Source organism: Phyllopteryx taeniolatus, chromosome 19, assembly GCF_024500385.1.
Source record: "Phyllopteryx taeniolatus isolate TA_2022b chromosome 19, UOR_Ptae_1.2, whole genome shotgun sequence".
Lineage (NCBI taxonomy): Eukaryota > Metazoa > Chordata > Actinopteri > Syngnathiformes > Syngnathidae > Phyllopteryx > Phyllopteryx taeniolatus.
In genome coordinates this window covers 4,296,532-4,312,085 of record NC_084520.1, presented here as the reverse complement: position 1 = coordinate 4,312,085, position 15,554 = coordinate 4,296,532, and the positions used below count along the sequence as shown (strand labels likewise).

General features: G+C 40.6%; 1 protein-coding gene across 16 annotated transcripts in view; it reads left to right on the top strand.

Annotated features, from left to right (window-relative positions):
* The first annotated feature begins 285 nt into the window (after positions 1–285).
* The window catches only part of ccdc57 (coiled-coil domain containing 57), a 36,725-nt gene continuing 21,456 nt past the window's right edge, over positions 286–15,554 (top strand). For 6 of the 16 annotated variants that reach the window (XR_009785759.1, XM_061757053.1, XM_061757046.1 and 3 more), the window contains exons 1-9: positions 1,934–3,810; positions 4,422–4,636; positions 4,803–5,134; positions 6,458–6,580; positions 9,321–9,464; positions 13,148–13,256; positions 14,754–14,855; positions 14,938–15,095; positions 15,475–15,549. Coding sequence is in view for 15 of the 16 variants with exons in the window: in XM_061757053.1 (XP_061613037.1) it covers positions 4,872–5,134; positions 6,458–6,580; positions 9,321–9,464; positions 13,148–13,256; positions 14,754–14,855; positions 14,938–15,095; positions 15,475–15,549 (974 nt within the window). In the remaining variant the exon portion in view is untranslated. The other 10 variants (XM_061757041.1, XM_061757044.1, XM_061757042.1 and 7 more) reach the window with 10 other exon arrangements.

Sequence of the window (15,554 nt, the reverse complement as noted above, 5' to 3'; positions counted from 1 at the left end):
TACTTTTGACGCAGCTTTCAACGTGGTTTATCGTCTAATTTGTTCTTGGGTAATTAAAACAAATCGATCTAGGAACCAGTTATTACTGTGTCTGTGTCGCTGGGGAAGACATTAACAGACTCTTGGTTGCCATGGAAACCTTGAACCCACCTCAAGGGAACGGAAGTATTGAAGTTAGCGATTATGGTTGGAATACAAGCACGTTCAGTTGAGACTTCACATAAAGAGTACAGTAATTTGGAAATCAATTCAAAGCCAGAATTGATTTGGACAATAAACTAAAAGGTTTAGAGCAACAATAAAGATTGCTAATAAGACAAATCATTGTGTGGTAGAATCTAGGAACCATTTATCGTTATGTCTTTGTAACCAGGGAAGAATTGACATACGTGCGTTTACCATGGAAACCACTTGACACCCCCCTCGCAAAGGTAGCTAGCAAGCTAGTCTGTAATAAATGTCCACTTTCGTCGTGTCGTCGACCACGCGTTGAATAGTTCTTTGTAAATTTGTGTCATTGACATGTAAGATAGATTCTCTTAAACAGCGGGGACTTTTACGATCAACTGGTTAGGACAGTTTTATCGACACCCACCGAGGACACAGTGGCAGCTATATGGTGGGCTAACGCAATACTTGATTTTTATTTCCCTGTTAGTTTAGTTTTCGTAACGTAAACATACATATTAATTGTGATAGATGATTGATTGAAATAAAAGGCAGTCGACTTCACATTAGCGTATCTATAGTGAGTGCTAAAAATTTACTTGTTTTTTTTTTTTATTTGAAATGCAATGCACAAAAACACAAAGAAATATAGTTTTGAGAATACTAACAATATCTGAACTCCTCTCAGCTTTGCTTATCTCTGTCTCGTAAAAGGAGTACAGTAATAATGTTAATTCGCTTCCAGTCAGTAAGATATTCAGTAGCAACTTGGCTTTAATATTATCACATGCACATGACACAACAACTAACTTCTCTCATTCCAATTCAAGTAGAGGACAGTGGTACTGGACAGTCTGACCACCTAAATTGTTTACTAGCGAGAGAAAGCATCAGCTAACAACATGAACACTGACCTACGATAAAATGCAGCAAACATGAGTCGAGGAGAGGTGTCAGAGACTGGCTGAAGCAAACCATTTTTCAGGCAATGGGTGGGAGCTGTATTTTTATATTACATTTCAACCAAGTGCTGTATATATTTTACACTTTTCTACGTCGTTTAAAAAGGCAGTACAGTTTCCAAAAATCTTGATTGCTCAAATGTTAGGGGTGCTGAAATTCATTATAGAGTTGCTTCAGCACCCCAAAAAATGGGCCAGCAGCGCCAATGTTTGTCTGGTATATCAGAGCATATTGTACAGTGTACACATATTGGACAGTGTACACCAATTGTCAATCCACACTCGATTTTAGTTTTGAAATCAAAGACAGCATTGAAAAACAATGTAAAGCACTCCAACAAAAACAGTGAAAGCAGCTCAATAAAATTTGTTGTGCTGTGTGTCCATCCATTTTCTGAGCCGCTTCTCCTTACTAGGGTCGCGGGCGTGCTAGAGCCTATCCCAGCTATCATCGGGCAGGAGGCGGGGAACAGCCTGAACTGGTTGCCAGCCAATTGCAGGGCATGTGCTGTGTGTATTTTTGATTATTTTATTCATACCGCCGAATGTATACAAGCACATCTGATGTATTTTTAATTGGTAAAATGTGACGTATAACACCCACTGTTGTGTTTTGGACTGTGTGTTCCAGTTCCAGAATGCAGGCAGGTGGAGACCCCCTGGACAGTGGACTGGGAGACCTGGAGGCCCTGGTGGCCAATAAAGAGAGGGAGTGGAAGGAGCTTCATGCGAAAAGGATTCATGTGTTGGAGGATTCTTTTAAAAAGGCCAAGGAGGAGTGTTCTTCTCTCAGGTATACTCTTCAATCTCATATTGAAATCACAGAGATTACCTTCTTTCCTTCAATGTTAATAGCGTTTTTTAGAATTCATTTATAAAAATGGAAATGCTGTAGAAGGTCTGATTTGTCAAAGTCCTCAACAAAAAAAGTATGATGGCATGACTGATAATAGTGATTAAGAGAGAATATTCCTTAAGCACACATTTGCCAAGGCCAATCATTCCTAATTAGAATCAGCACCAAATTGTACATCCTCATAGATTCATAGACACAGACCTCCAGTATGCATCTAAGTTTTGTCATCAAGCATTATATCCTAAAACAAGCAATAATAATACAAATTTATATAGCACTTTTCCAAACTTGCAGGGTTACAGGAAGTTTTGTGGAAGTATTTGATGTCGTTGTAATTCTAATTGGGCGTGGTAATAGAAATCTTTGTCACATTTATAGAAACCTTAACCTCTGAAATGTTGTGGACCTAAGCTACCATTCTTTCTTTCATTAGGTTTATCATTAGATTATCAAAACAACCTCCACATTGCTGTCAAAAATGTCTTTAGCAATGTCTTTTTTTGATTGGTTGCTATTTTGAGATTTTTTTGTAATTCAATTGACAAAAGTTTTCATGCATATGAAATGGCTGTTTGCATTATATAAAAAGATTACTATCATGTAAAAAGTAAAACGTATCAATGGCTTACAATACAGTTATACAGTAGTTTGAACATTTGAACTCTTAACGTGTTAAGTCATGTTACAAAGGAGCATATTTCCCCACCCAGCTGCTACTGTATTGAATCATACACACAGAATTGCTTTTATTTGCAATGGTTTTGAAATATGTCTCCAAGATATCTGCCTCCAGCTCCATACAATGGAAGTTTGTGGATTATCAAAAATAACCAGGACATTGGATGTGGAAAGACATACAGTGGGTACGGAAGGTTTTCAGACCCCTTAAATTTTTCACTCTTTGTTATATTGCAGCCATTTTTTAAAAAATCATTTAAGTAAATTTTTTTCCCTCAATGTACACAAAGCGCCCCATATTGACAGAAAAAAAACTTAATTGTTGAAATTTTCACTGATTTATTAAAAAAGAAAAACTGAAATATCACACAGCCATAAGTATTCAGACCCTTTGCTGTGACACTCATATTTTTAACTCGGGTGCTGTCCATTTGTTCTGATCATCCTTAAAATGGTTCTACACCTTCATTGGAGTCCAGCTGTGTTTGATTATACTGATTGGACTTGATTAGAAAAGCCACACTCCTATCTATATAAGACCTTACAGCTCACAGTGCATGTCAGAGGAAATGAGAATCATGAGGTCAAAGGAACTGCCTGAAGAGCTCAGAGACAGAATTGTGCCAAGGCACAGATCTGGCCAAGGTTACAAAAAAATCCTGCAGCACTTATGGTTCCTAAGAGCACAGTGGCCTCCATAATCCTGAAATGGAAGACGTTTCGGACAATCAGAACCCTTCCTAGAGCTGGCTGGCCGACCAAACTGCGCAATCGGGGGAGAAATTACAGTCTCTCAGGACCTGAAGTGGGTGACCAACATCAACTCCGTCCTCAAAAAGGCCCAGCAGAGGATGTACTTCCTGCGGCTTCTGAGAACGCACGGCCTGCCACAGGAGCTGCTGAGGCAGTTCGACACAGCGGTCATCGAATCAGTCCTGTGTTCTTCCATCACAGTCTGGTTTGGTGCGGCTACAAAAAAGGACAAAGTCCGACTGCAACGGACAATCAAAAGTGCTGAAAGGATCCTCGGTACCCCCCTACCCACCCTTGAGGACTTGCACGCTTCCAGAACTAAGACAAGAGCGTGCAAAATCCTCTCGGACCCTCCACATCCCGGTCACCGGCTCTTCCAGCTCCTTCCCTCAGGTAGGCGCTACCAATCAATACAAACTTGAACTAGCAGAGATTCCAACAGCTTCTTCCCTCTTGCAATCAACTTCTTAAACACCTAACCTACACTCCCATTACAACATGCTGGCAATTTTTTGTCTTGAGTTTGTTGTCACATTTCTGTGGGGCCATTATACATTACTCGTGCACTCACTGTAGTAGTCTCGCCATGCTTCACTATTTGCATATCTGTTGTTGACCAATAGTGGCCACTCATGCCAGAGTAGCATCTGCTCCATTTGCACACTGACTGAGGAGTATCTGCAACATTTGCACAATCAACATTGTCCCAGATTATCGCACTACTTGCTTGAAGTCTCGGCGCCCTTTGCACAATAGTCATTGCACCGGACTATTGCAATATTCGTCTTTCGAACTGCTCTAAGTGTTAGAGGACTCTGCATGTTTTTGCACAATTGTCAAAAAAAAAAAAATTATCGGCATTACCAGACAACTAGCAACCCTTTATTGCTCAGTGACTGTTTTTTGTCAATGTCTTTATTTCTCAAAAATGTTCTCTGTCAAATTCTTTTGTGTTTTTTGGACATACTTGGCAAATAAAGATGATTCTAATTCTGATTCTGAAGAGCCTTGGTGAGACAGGTAAAGAAGAACCCAAAGATCACTGTGGCTGAGCTCCAGAGATGCAGTTGGGAGATGGGAGAAAGTTCAACCATCACTGCAGCCCTCCACCAGTCGCGGCTTTATGGCAGAGTGGCCCGACGGAAGCCTCTCCTCAGTGCAAGACACATGAAAACCCGCATGGATTTTGCTAAAAAAACACCTGAAGTACTCCAAGATGGTGAGAAATAAGATTCTCTGGTCTGATGAGACCGAGATAGAAATTGTTGGCCTTAATTCTAAGTGGCATGTGTGGAGAAAACCAGGCACTGCTCATCACCTATCCAATACAGTCCCAACAGTGAAGCATGGTGGTGGCAGCATCATGCTTTGGGTTTGTTTTTCAGCTGCAGGGACAGGACGACCGGTTGCAATCGAAGGAAAGATGAAGGCGGCCAAGTACAGGGATATCCTGGATGAAAACCTCCAGAGTGCTCAGAACCTCAGACTGGACCGAAGGTTCACCTTCAAAAAAAGACAATGACCCTAAGCACACAGCTAAAATACCGAAGGAGTGGCTTCAGCACAACTCCGTGACTGTTTTTGAATGGCCCAGCCAGAGCCCCGACTTAAACCCAATTGAGCATCTCTGGAAAGACCTGAAAATGGCTGCCCACCAACGTTCACCATCCAACCTGACAGAACTGGAGCGGATCTGCAAGAGGATCCCCAAATGCAGGTGTGAAAAACTTGTTGCATCATTCCCAAAAAGACTCATGGCTGTATTAGCTCAAAAGGGTGCTTCTACTAAATACTGAGTAAAGGGTCTGAATACTTACGGCTGTGTGATATTTCAGTTTTTCTTTTTTAATAAATCAGCAAAAATTTCAACAATTCAGTTTTTTTTATTGTCAATATGGGGTGCTGTGTGTATATTAATGAGGAAAAAATGAACTTAAATGTTTTTAGCATCCATCCATCCATTTTCTGAGCCGCTTCTCCTCACTAGGGTCGCGGGCGTGCTGGAGCCTATCCCAGCTGTCATCGGGGAGGAGGCGGGGTACACCCTGAACTGGTTGCCAGCCAATCACAGGGCACATACAAACAAACGACCATTCGCACTCACATTCGCACCTACGGGCAATTTAGAGTCTCCAATTAATGCATGTTTTTGGGATGTGGGAAGAAACCAGACTGCCCGGAGAAAACCCACGCAGGCACGGGGAGAACATGCAAACTCCACACAGGCGGGGCCGGGGATTGAACCCGGGTCCTCAGAACTGTGAGGCTGACGCTCTAACCAGTCGTACACCGTGCCGCCGCTGTTTTTAGCAGATGGCTAAAATATAAAAAAGAGTGACAAATTTAAGGGGTCTGAATACTTTCCGTACCCACTGTATCACTGTTAAAAATTTCCTTTTTCAATGCTACAAAGACTACAAATTTAATTGCAGCCACCTCCATTGTTTGTTCTACTAACAATACCACGATATAATTTTTGCATGATTACAGAAAAACACTTCTTTAGGGTGGGACAAGGGAATAACTTATTTCTTTGTTTACTTTTATTAACACTGAGATCAGTTTGTAGTTTGGACTTTTTCAGCAGTCCTCACACAGCCAAGTGAGACCGCTCCACAAACCCTTTTTTTGTTATTTTGTCGTACATCATGCAATCTAGCTGTGGTGAGTGGCTAGCACATATGCCTCACAGTTCTGAGTGGTTCGATTCCTGGCTCCTGTGTGGAGTTTGCTTGTCCTCCCTTCCTTGCGTGGGTTTTCTCCGGGTACAGCGGCTTCCTCCGAAATTCTCCAAATGTGCTTCTTAGGTTAATTGAAGACTAAATTGGGGTGAATTTGAGTGTGAATGGTTGTTGGTGGTTTACCGCACTTCTCGCCTGAAGTCAGCTGGGATAGGCTCCAGCTCCCTCACGACCCTTGTGAGGTTAAGCGGTGTATAGAAAAAAGAATGGATGGACACCATGAAATCTCTTGAGTTTCTCACACGATGCTGTATGTAGGATAACCTTATCAATTGTTTATTGGTACTGTGTTTCCTGAGACATCAGTACAAGAAGCTGAAAGAGGACTTCCAGTACAATCTGTCCATCCTGGATGAACGAGAGAAAGAGCTGCAGCGATATGATGTCATCACTTCCAGGGCTGTGAATGCAGAGCAGAACAGGTAGAACAATAACTCCTTTGGTCCATGTTTATCACAGCTACATTTTGCGTGACATTCCTTTAACAATATTATAATAAAATCAACATCTAAAGCTGCATCGGAAATCTAGCTTTTATAATATTAAGTTTTTCTTGGCTGAGGTGGATTAAACAATATCTTTCAAATACCTTAATTGTGTGTTTTAGCGGTTAACCACTTCCTGTAGTATATCATTAAGGGCAATTACCTCTGCAATAACACCTCACTCGCTTTTGAAAGCAAATTGTTTCACAGATGAGGTGGTAGTTTATTAATGTTGTCATACCACAAGATTAAAGACTAACCATTGGTCTTGAACTAATGTACCAGGATACAGATTGTTATGTTGCGATATGGAAACATTTAGATACAAGAAGGAAACTGTGATAGGGGTTAAAAGGAAGAGATATAAAACCTAGGTAACATTTTTATTTTTCCACTGCAGTTCTTCTATAGTGTTTGGATAACACATTTCTTAGTTTGGGAAATGTACTCCAAAATAAAACAATCTAAAGGTTGAGCAATGATGGAATTCAGCCAAAATTTCCTTTCAAAGCATATGGCTCAAAAGTCAAAGAAAACATGGAGTTCAAACCATCATCATGTGTGATGATACTAACACAGAAGGGTACCACTGATGGCAAAGCAGATACATATGATTGATGATGATCATGGAATTAGAAATTTAACTTGTTTTGGTGTAACAAAGGGTCTGGTTGCTCAGTAAAATGTTTTACCAAGCAGATGTTAACATGATGGCTAATAGCATGTAAATGACGATAGAAGCGCTTCGCTGTTGCGTCTTCAATACAAATTCGTTGTCGTCAAAGGCTTAGTGGTTTTTCTCTATTTCAGTTTTATTTTACTCTTGTTAACGTCTCTATTTAGCCTGGAACTCATTCCTTGACTGTACATAATTTTCTGCTGGAAAAGTTATTTTGAAATGTTAACAACTTGGAAGCCACCCAGCATCTCAGAAAGGGTTAGTGTTTGACTTTCAGGGTCTTTGTTCATTTGACGATTTCATATTGTGTCGATGAAATACGGCAGTGTGTGTTGTGCATTATATTACAGTATATACTAGCAAAGGAACAGTGACGACAGGAATGGTCCGAGCAGACAGTTCTTAACTACAACCCCAATTCCAATGAAGTTGGGACGTTGTTTTAAACATAAATAAAAACAGAATACAATGATTTGCAAATCATGTTCAACCTATATTTAATTGAATATACTACAAAGACAATATATTTAATGTTCAAACTGATAAACTTTATTGCTTTTAGCAAATAATCATTCATTTAGAATTTTATGGCTGCAACACGTTCCAAAACAGCTGGGACAGGTGGAAAAAAAGACTGAGAAAGTTGAGGAATACTCATCAAACACCTGTTTGGAACATCCCAACGGTGAACAGGCTAATTGGGAACAGGTGGGTGCCATGATTGGGTATAAAAGGAGCTTCCCTTAATTGCTCAGTCCTTCACAAGCAAAGATGGGGCGAGGTTCACCTCTTTGGGAACAAGTGCGTGAGAAAATAGTCGAACCGTTTAAGGACAATGTTCCTCAACGTACACTTGCAAGGAATTTAGGGATTTCATCATTTACGGTCCATAATATCATCAAAAGGTTCAGAGAATCTGGAGAAATCACTGCATGTAAGCGGCAAGGCCGAAAACCAACATTGAATGCCCGTGACCTTCAATCCCTCAGGCGGCACTGCATCAAAAACCGACATCAATGTGTAAAGGATATCACCACATGGGCTCAGGAACACGTCAGAAAACCAATGTCAGTAAATACAGTTCAGCGCTACATCCGTAAGTGCAACTTGAAACTCTACTATGCAACGCAAAAGCCATTTATCAACAGCACCCAGAAACGCCGCCGGCTTCTCTGGGCCCGAGCTCATCTAAGATGGACTGCTGCAAAGTGGAAAAGTGTTCTGTGGTCCGAGGAGTCCACATTTCAAATTGTTTTTGGAAATTGTGGACGTCGTGTCCTCCGGGCCAAAGAGGAAAAGAACCATCCGGACTGTTATAGAGGCAAAGTTCAAAAGCCAGCATCTGTGATGGTATGGGGCTGCATTAGTGCCAATGGCATGTGTAACTTACACATCTGTGAAGGCACCATTAATGCTGAAAGGTACATACAGGTTTTGGAGAAACATGCTGCCATCCAAGCAATGGGTTTTTCATGGACACCCCTGCTTATTTCAGCAAGACAATGCCAAACCACATTTTGCACGTGTTAACAACAGCGTGCCTTTGTAGTAAAAGAGTGCGGGTACCAGACTGGCCTGCCTGCAGTCCAGACTTGTCTCCCATCCAAAATGTGTGGCGCATTACGAAGCGTAAAATATGACAACGGAGACACCGGACTGTTGAACACCTAAGGCTGTACATCAAGCAAGAATGGGGAAATAATTCAAACGTTTATTGAATGTTGTTAAAAGAAAAGGTGATGTAACACAGTGGTAAACATGACCCAGTCCCAGCTTTTTTGGAACGTGTTGCAGCCATAAAATTCTAAGTTAATGATTATTTGCTAAAAACATTAAAGTTTATCGGTTTGAACATTAAATATCTTGTCTTTGTAGTGTATTTAATTAAATATAGGTTGACATGATTTGCAAATCATTGTATTCTGTTTTTATTTATGTTTAACACAACGTCCCAACTTCATTGGAATTGGAATTCAGAAAAACTGCTGTCATTTACAGACAGGAGGAGCTGAGCCGCCTCCGTATCCAGGTTGCTGTGCTTGAGGAGAAGCAAGCCAAAGATGCCGAGGCAAGACAGGAGGAGCAACGTATCAGCGAGAACAAAGCTGCTCAACAAAGGCTGCAACTGGACGAGCTCAGACAGTGAGTCTGGAGGAGGAAAAACATTTAAAGACATCCTTGTGAAATAAGTGAATAAAGATTCTGATTCTAATTCTGATAGCAGCATTCAGCAATACGTCACATTACATTATAACACATTTTTAGATTTGAACATTTGCCTATACAGGGTGTTTCAAAAGTCACTAATGGTTTTGTATTGTTCATTGAAAATTTAATTGAAACAAAGTGGATGAAATTCACAGGTAAAACCTACATTAACTGAGAATATTTGTGGTTTGATTTCGAATGTTCATCCATAAGTCAGTGGTACACCTCAAAGTGTGCACCACCTTTTTTGTAGCAATCAAGCCACCGTTTCACGCATGCCTGACCAACATCTGACAACATTTTGGGAGTCACTGAAGCACATGCATTTCTCATGTGTTCTTCAAGTGTTGTGAAATCCTAAGGCCTTGTTCATTAGTCTTTCGACTTGATGTAACGTCAAAATGAAAAAAAATAACATGGTGTGAGATCAGGTGAATGGAGAGCCCATTCCACGGGAGCGCGGCAAACAATCTGCTGATCCGGGAACTGCTCATCCAGGAACGTACGAACCTCACGCGAATAATGTGCCATCTTGTTGGAAAATGACTTGCTGCATGTTAGCTACAGCTGACAGTTTGGGGGCACAGAGTACGACGTAGGCCTCAGGATCTGCCAACGCATGAGAAATGCATGTGCTTCAGTGACTCCTGAAATGTTGTCAGATGTTGGTCAGGCATGTGTGAAAATGGTGGTTTGATTGCTACAAAAAAGGTGGTGCACATGTCATGGCGTACCACTGACTTAGGGATGAACATTCCAAAACAAATATAGTACCACAAATCCATCCATCCATCCATCCATCCATCAATTTTCTGAGCCGCTTCTCCTCACTCGGGTCGCGGGCGTGCTGGAGCCTATCCCAGCTATCATCGGGCAGGAGGCGGGGTACACCCTGAACTGGTTGCCAGCCAATCGCAGGGCACATACAAACAAACAACATTTGCACTCACATTCACACCTACGGGCAATTTAGAGTCCCCAATTAATGCATGTTTTTGGGATGTGGGAGGAAACCAGAGTGCCCGGAGAAAACCCACGCAGGCACGGGGAGAACATGCAAACTCCACACAGGCGGGGCCGGGGATTGAACCCCCCTCCTCAGAACTGTGAGGCTGACGCTCTAACGAGTCTTTCACCGTGCCGCCGCTGTTTTCAACAGATGGCTAAAATATAAAGTCGTCCACCGTGCCGCCAGTACCACAAATCTTCTTAGTTAATATACGTTTTATCGTGTGAATTTCATCCACTTTGTTTCAATTTAATTTTCAATAAACGATACAAAACCATGAGTGACTTTTGAAACACCCCAAATAAATTACTGATGTTTGCTTAATGCCCAAATGTTTTTGTTTTGTTTTGTTTTGGGGGGCAATATTTCATTACTTTCTTCAATGTCAGACATTTACATACAGTAAGAACACTGCCTTTAAACAATTTGTCAAAACGCAATGATGATGTGTCTTTGGAAGCTTCTGTTCAGTTTATTCAGAATCAGAATCATCTTTATTTGCCAAGTATGTCCAAAACACACAAGGAATTTGTCTCCGGTAGTTGGAGCCGCTCTAGTACAACAGACAGTCAATTTACAGAACACTTTGGAGACATAAAGACATTGACAAAAAACAGTTGTGCAAAAAGATGCAGAGTCCTCTAGCACTTAGAGTAGTTCGAATGACTAATATCGCAATAGTCCGGTGCAATGACCGTTGTGCAAACGGCGCTGAGACATCAAGGAGTGTATGCGGTTTAAAGTGACGAGTAGTGCGATAATCTGGGACAATGTTGGTTGTGCAAATGTTACAGATACTCCTCAATCAGTGTGCAAATGGAGCAGATGCTACTCTGGCATGAGTGGCCAGTATATGCAAATAGTGCAGCACGGTATTTTGCTGGTATTTTGACCCATTCCTCCATGCAGAGCTCCTCAAGAGCAGTGATGTTTTGGGGCTGTCGCTGGGCAACACAGACGTTGAACTCTCTCCAAAGATTTTCTATGGGGTTGAGCTCTGGAGACTGGCTAGGCCACTCCAGGACCTTGAAATGCTTCTTAGGAAGCCACTCCTTCATTGCCCAGGCGGTGTTTTTGGGATCATTGTCATGCTGAAAAACCCAGCCATATTTCATCTTCAATGCCCTTGCTGATGGAAGGAGGCTTTCACTCAAAATCTCATGATACATGGCCCAATTCATTCTTTCCTTTCCACGGATCAGTCGTCCTGGTCCCTTTGCAGAAAAACAGCCCCAAAGCATGATGTTTTCATCCCCATGCTTCACAGAAGGTATGGTGTTCTTTAGATTCAACTCAGCATTCTTTCTCCTTCAAACACGACAAGTTGAGTTTTTATCAAAATGTTCTATTTTGGTTTCATCTGACCATATGACATTCTCCCAATCCTCTTCTGTATCATCCAAATGCTCTCTAGCAAACTTCAGATGGGCCTGGACATGTACTGGCTTAAGCAGGGGGACACTTCTGGCACTGCAGGATTTGAGTCCCTGGCGGCGTAGTGTGTTACTGATGGCAACGTTTGTTACTTTGGTCCCAGCTCTCTGCAGGTCATTCACTAGGTCCCCCCGTGTGGTTCTGGGATTTTTGCTCACCGTTCTTGTGATCCTTTTGAACCCATGGGGTGCGATCTTGCGTGGAGCCCCAGATCAAGGGAGATTATCAGTGGTCTTGTATGTCTTCCATTTTCTAATAATTGCTCCCACACTTGATTTCTTCACACCAAGCTGCTTACCTATTGCAGATTCAGTCTTCCCAGCTTGGTCCAGGTCTACAATTTTGTATCTGGTGTCCATTGACAGCTCTTTGGTCTTGGCCAAAGTGGAGTTTGGAGTGTGCCGTGTGACTGTTTGAAGTTATGGAAAGGTGTCTTTTATACTGATGAGTTCAAACGGGTGCCATTAATACAGGTAACGAGTGGAGGACAGAGGAGCCTGTTAAAGAAGTTACAGGTATGTCAGAGCCAGAAATCTTGCTTGTTTATAGGTGACCAAATACTTATTTTCCACCATAATTTCCTAATACATTCTTTAAAAATCAGACAATGTGATTTACTGGATTTTTAAAAAAAAATTGTTTTTATTTTGTCTCTCATAGGTGAGGCATTCCGATGATGAAAATTACAGGCCTCTCTCATCTTTTTAAGTGGGAGAACTTGCACAATTGTTGGCTGACTAAATAATTTTCTGCCCCACTGTATAAACAAACAACCATTCACACCTATGTGCAATTTAGAGTCTTCAATTAACCTACCATGCATGTTTTTGGGATGTGGGAGGAACCCCACGCAGGCACGGGGAGAACATCCTATCTCCACACGGGGAGGCCGTATTTGAACCAGAGTCCTCAGCACTGTGAGGCAGATGTGCTAACCACCGGTCACCGTGTCGCCTGGCCGTGTTATCTCTGGTTAAAAAAAGTTGTTTTATACACCAACAGCAACTGTTGGACTACTTACATCTCATCATCACTTTAATATTATGATTTACTTTCTCAGGCACACTGTCTCCTGTATGTGATTGAGTAAACATAATCAAATCATTCATCAAATCATACAATTTTTATTTCCAGCACCTCTGTATTTGTGTGTTTTTGTGTGGCTGGATGAAAGCTCTATGACAGGTACAATTCAAAAGCAAATGGAAGCGAACGAGCGTATGAAGTTGGAGGTGCAGCACAGGGTACATGAGATGGAAGTAGAGTTCATGCGCCAGAAACAGGTAAAAACACAATTAGAGTTTCATTTAACTACTTTACAGCTTTTTTTCATTTATGCTCTTCAAATGTATTTGAATCTGGATGTCTTAATTTGCTGTACCATAATCTTAGTCTTTTCAGTGGCGTGGTTACATTATCTTGACCTCTACAAGTAAAACTCGAATCATACAATGTGACCAACAATGTGGACACAACTCTTCCTCATGTTAAAGCCACAATGTACAAGACTGAAATAACTACCAAACCTTCAGAAATAATCCATTGGCTTCTTTATGTATACTATATGTTTAAGTGCATAGATGTGTGTGTTGCAGTGTATCGCTCAGACTTGATCCCAGTTGTGAGTATTGTCGGGTTTCGTACGCTCATGTTCGCATTTATGAGTCAAAGGATTCTGGTGTTAACCTGACACTCATCAAAATATGATTTACAATCATCCTCACCATATTAACTGTAGCCAATAAAAATAAGTTGTAAGAAGTAGTAGGAATAATGAATATGATAATAATAATAATAACTACATTTTAAAACTTCCAAAACTAACCCACTTTATTGAATTACCGTAATTTCTCGTGTATAATGCACATTTTTTTACCCCCCAAAACTTGTCAAAAGTCAATAGTGCGCATTATACATAGGTGTAGGAGAAATTAAACTTTCCCATTTTATAAATGTATGCCGCCATCTAGAGGTTATGAAAAAGCTGTACACTTTCATTCCACTATGCCACCGCCCCCCAAGGTTATGAAAAAGGTGTACACTTTCATTCTAGTATGACAGGGGTACATATGACTGCATATATGTACAATTGTGGTCATAAGTTTACATACCCAGGCAGAATTTGTGACGTTTTTTTATTTATTTTTATTTATTTTTTATTTATTTTTTTAAATACGACTGATGACTGAACAACAACCATCGTTAATTTCTTTATGGTTATGTTTTGTTTAATGATAATGCTTTTCTGAAATGCTTGACAGTTTAATTTGAATCCCATTAAAATAAAATTTAATGTGTTTCGCCTGGTCGTTCATGTTTTCTTAAAAGAATTGTACACATCTTACAAATTCTGCCTGGATAATCAAACATTTGAGCACAACTGTGTGTCTTCTCATTTGCTAAATAAAAGTATGGCTGGGAATTTCAAAAAAAGAGCAAGTAAATAAAAAGAAAGTATTATGTGATCAAATATAGTGCTTAACTTCAGAATAATTATTTGAAAAAACTAACAAAATACAGATAATACTTCGTTTTGATCATATGGGTAGAAGCAAAACCATGCATTGTAAAAATGCATAGGTAGAATGGTTTTCCAGAATTTTGAGGTCAACTTTGAGGGTGCGCATTATAAACAAGAAATTACGGTATTATCTAAACACGTGATATGAGAATTTCCATAGTCAATTTAAATGAAATTTTATTGAATTCAGATCGCTCTCTCTCTCTCTCTCTCTCACTCTCTCTCTCTCTCTCTCTCTCTCTCTCACCCTCTTTCTCAGGAGTTGACAGCAACTTGGGACAAAGAGCACAGACAACAAGAACATGAGTTCAATTTAAAACTTGATGAAATGCATGCAGTGCTGCTGTCCAGTGATCTCAAGGTCTAGAAAGGTTGAACATATCTTGACAAAGAATGTTGTCACCACCCTTTGTTGACATGTTTGTGTATTTCTGCTTTTTCAGATTAAGCTGCTGTCTAAAGAGTGTGAAGTCCAGAGCCAGGCTCGAATGCAAGCAACACAGGCACTCAAAGCATCTGAGGAGCTTTGTAAGCAATTACAAACCCAGCTACAGCGTAAGGCTGATTTAAAAAATGAAGCCACTGCTGTCAAGGAGGTCAGGTATTGCACTTTGTTGCATGTTTTTTTAATGGGCCTTTTGATATGAACAATTAATGGGGGTCGAGGTTCCTCCATAATTTATTACCGCATGGGCAATAAAAATATTGTCATAAATACCATTTCCTTGGAAACTTGGTTTAAGAGGTGATACAGTGTCAAGCTAGGGAAGTACAGTACTACAAATGGAGGAAGGCACTACATACTTTTTGAAATTTGTAGTTAAATTGCTAATTTGTATGAAATACAAATATTGGCAAAACAATATCACAAGCTATTTTTACCCCAGCATTTGGTTGATCTTGTGGCCCAACTTCCCCCTAATAAGATCACCACTGAGTCTTCGACATATATCTTTTTTGTTTTCACTGTCATGTCTCAGGATAAAGGAACTTGAGGACAAGTTGAAATGGATGGAGAACAAACTGAAAAAGCAGAAAGATGACCACAATAAGAAGTGAG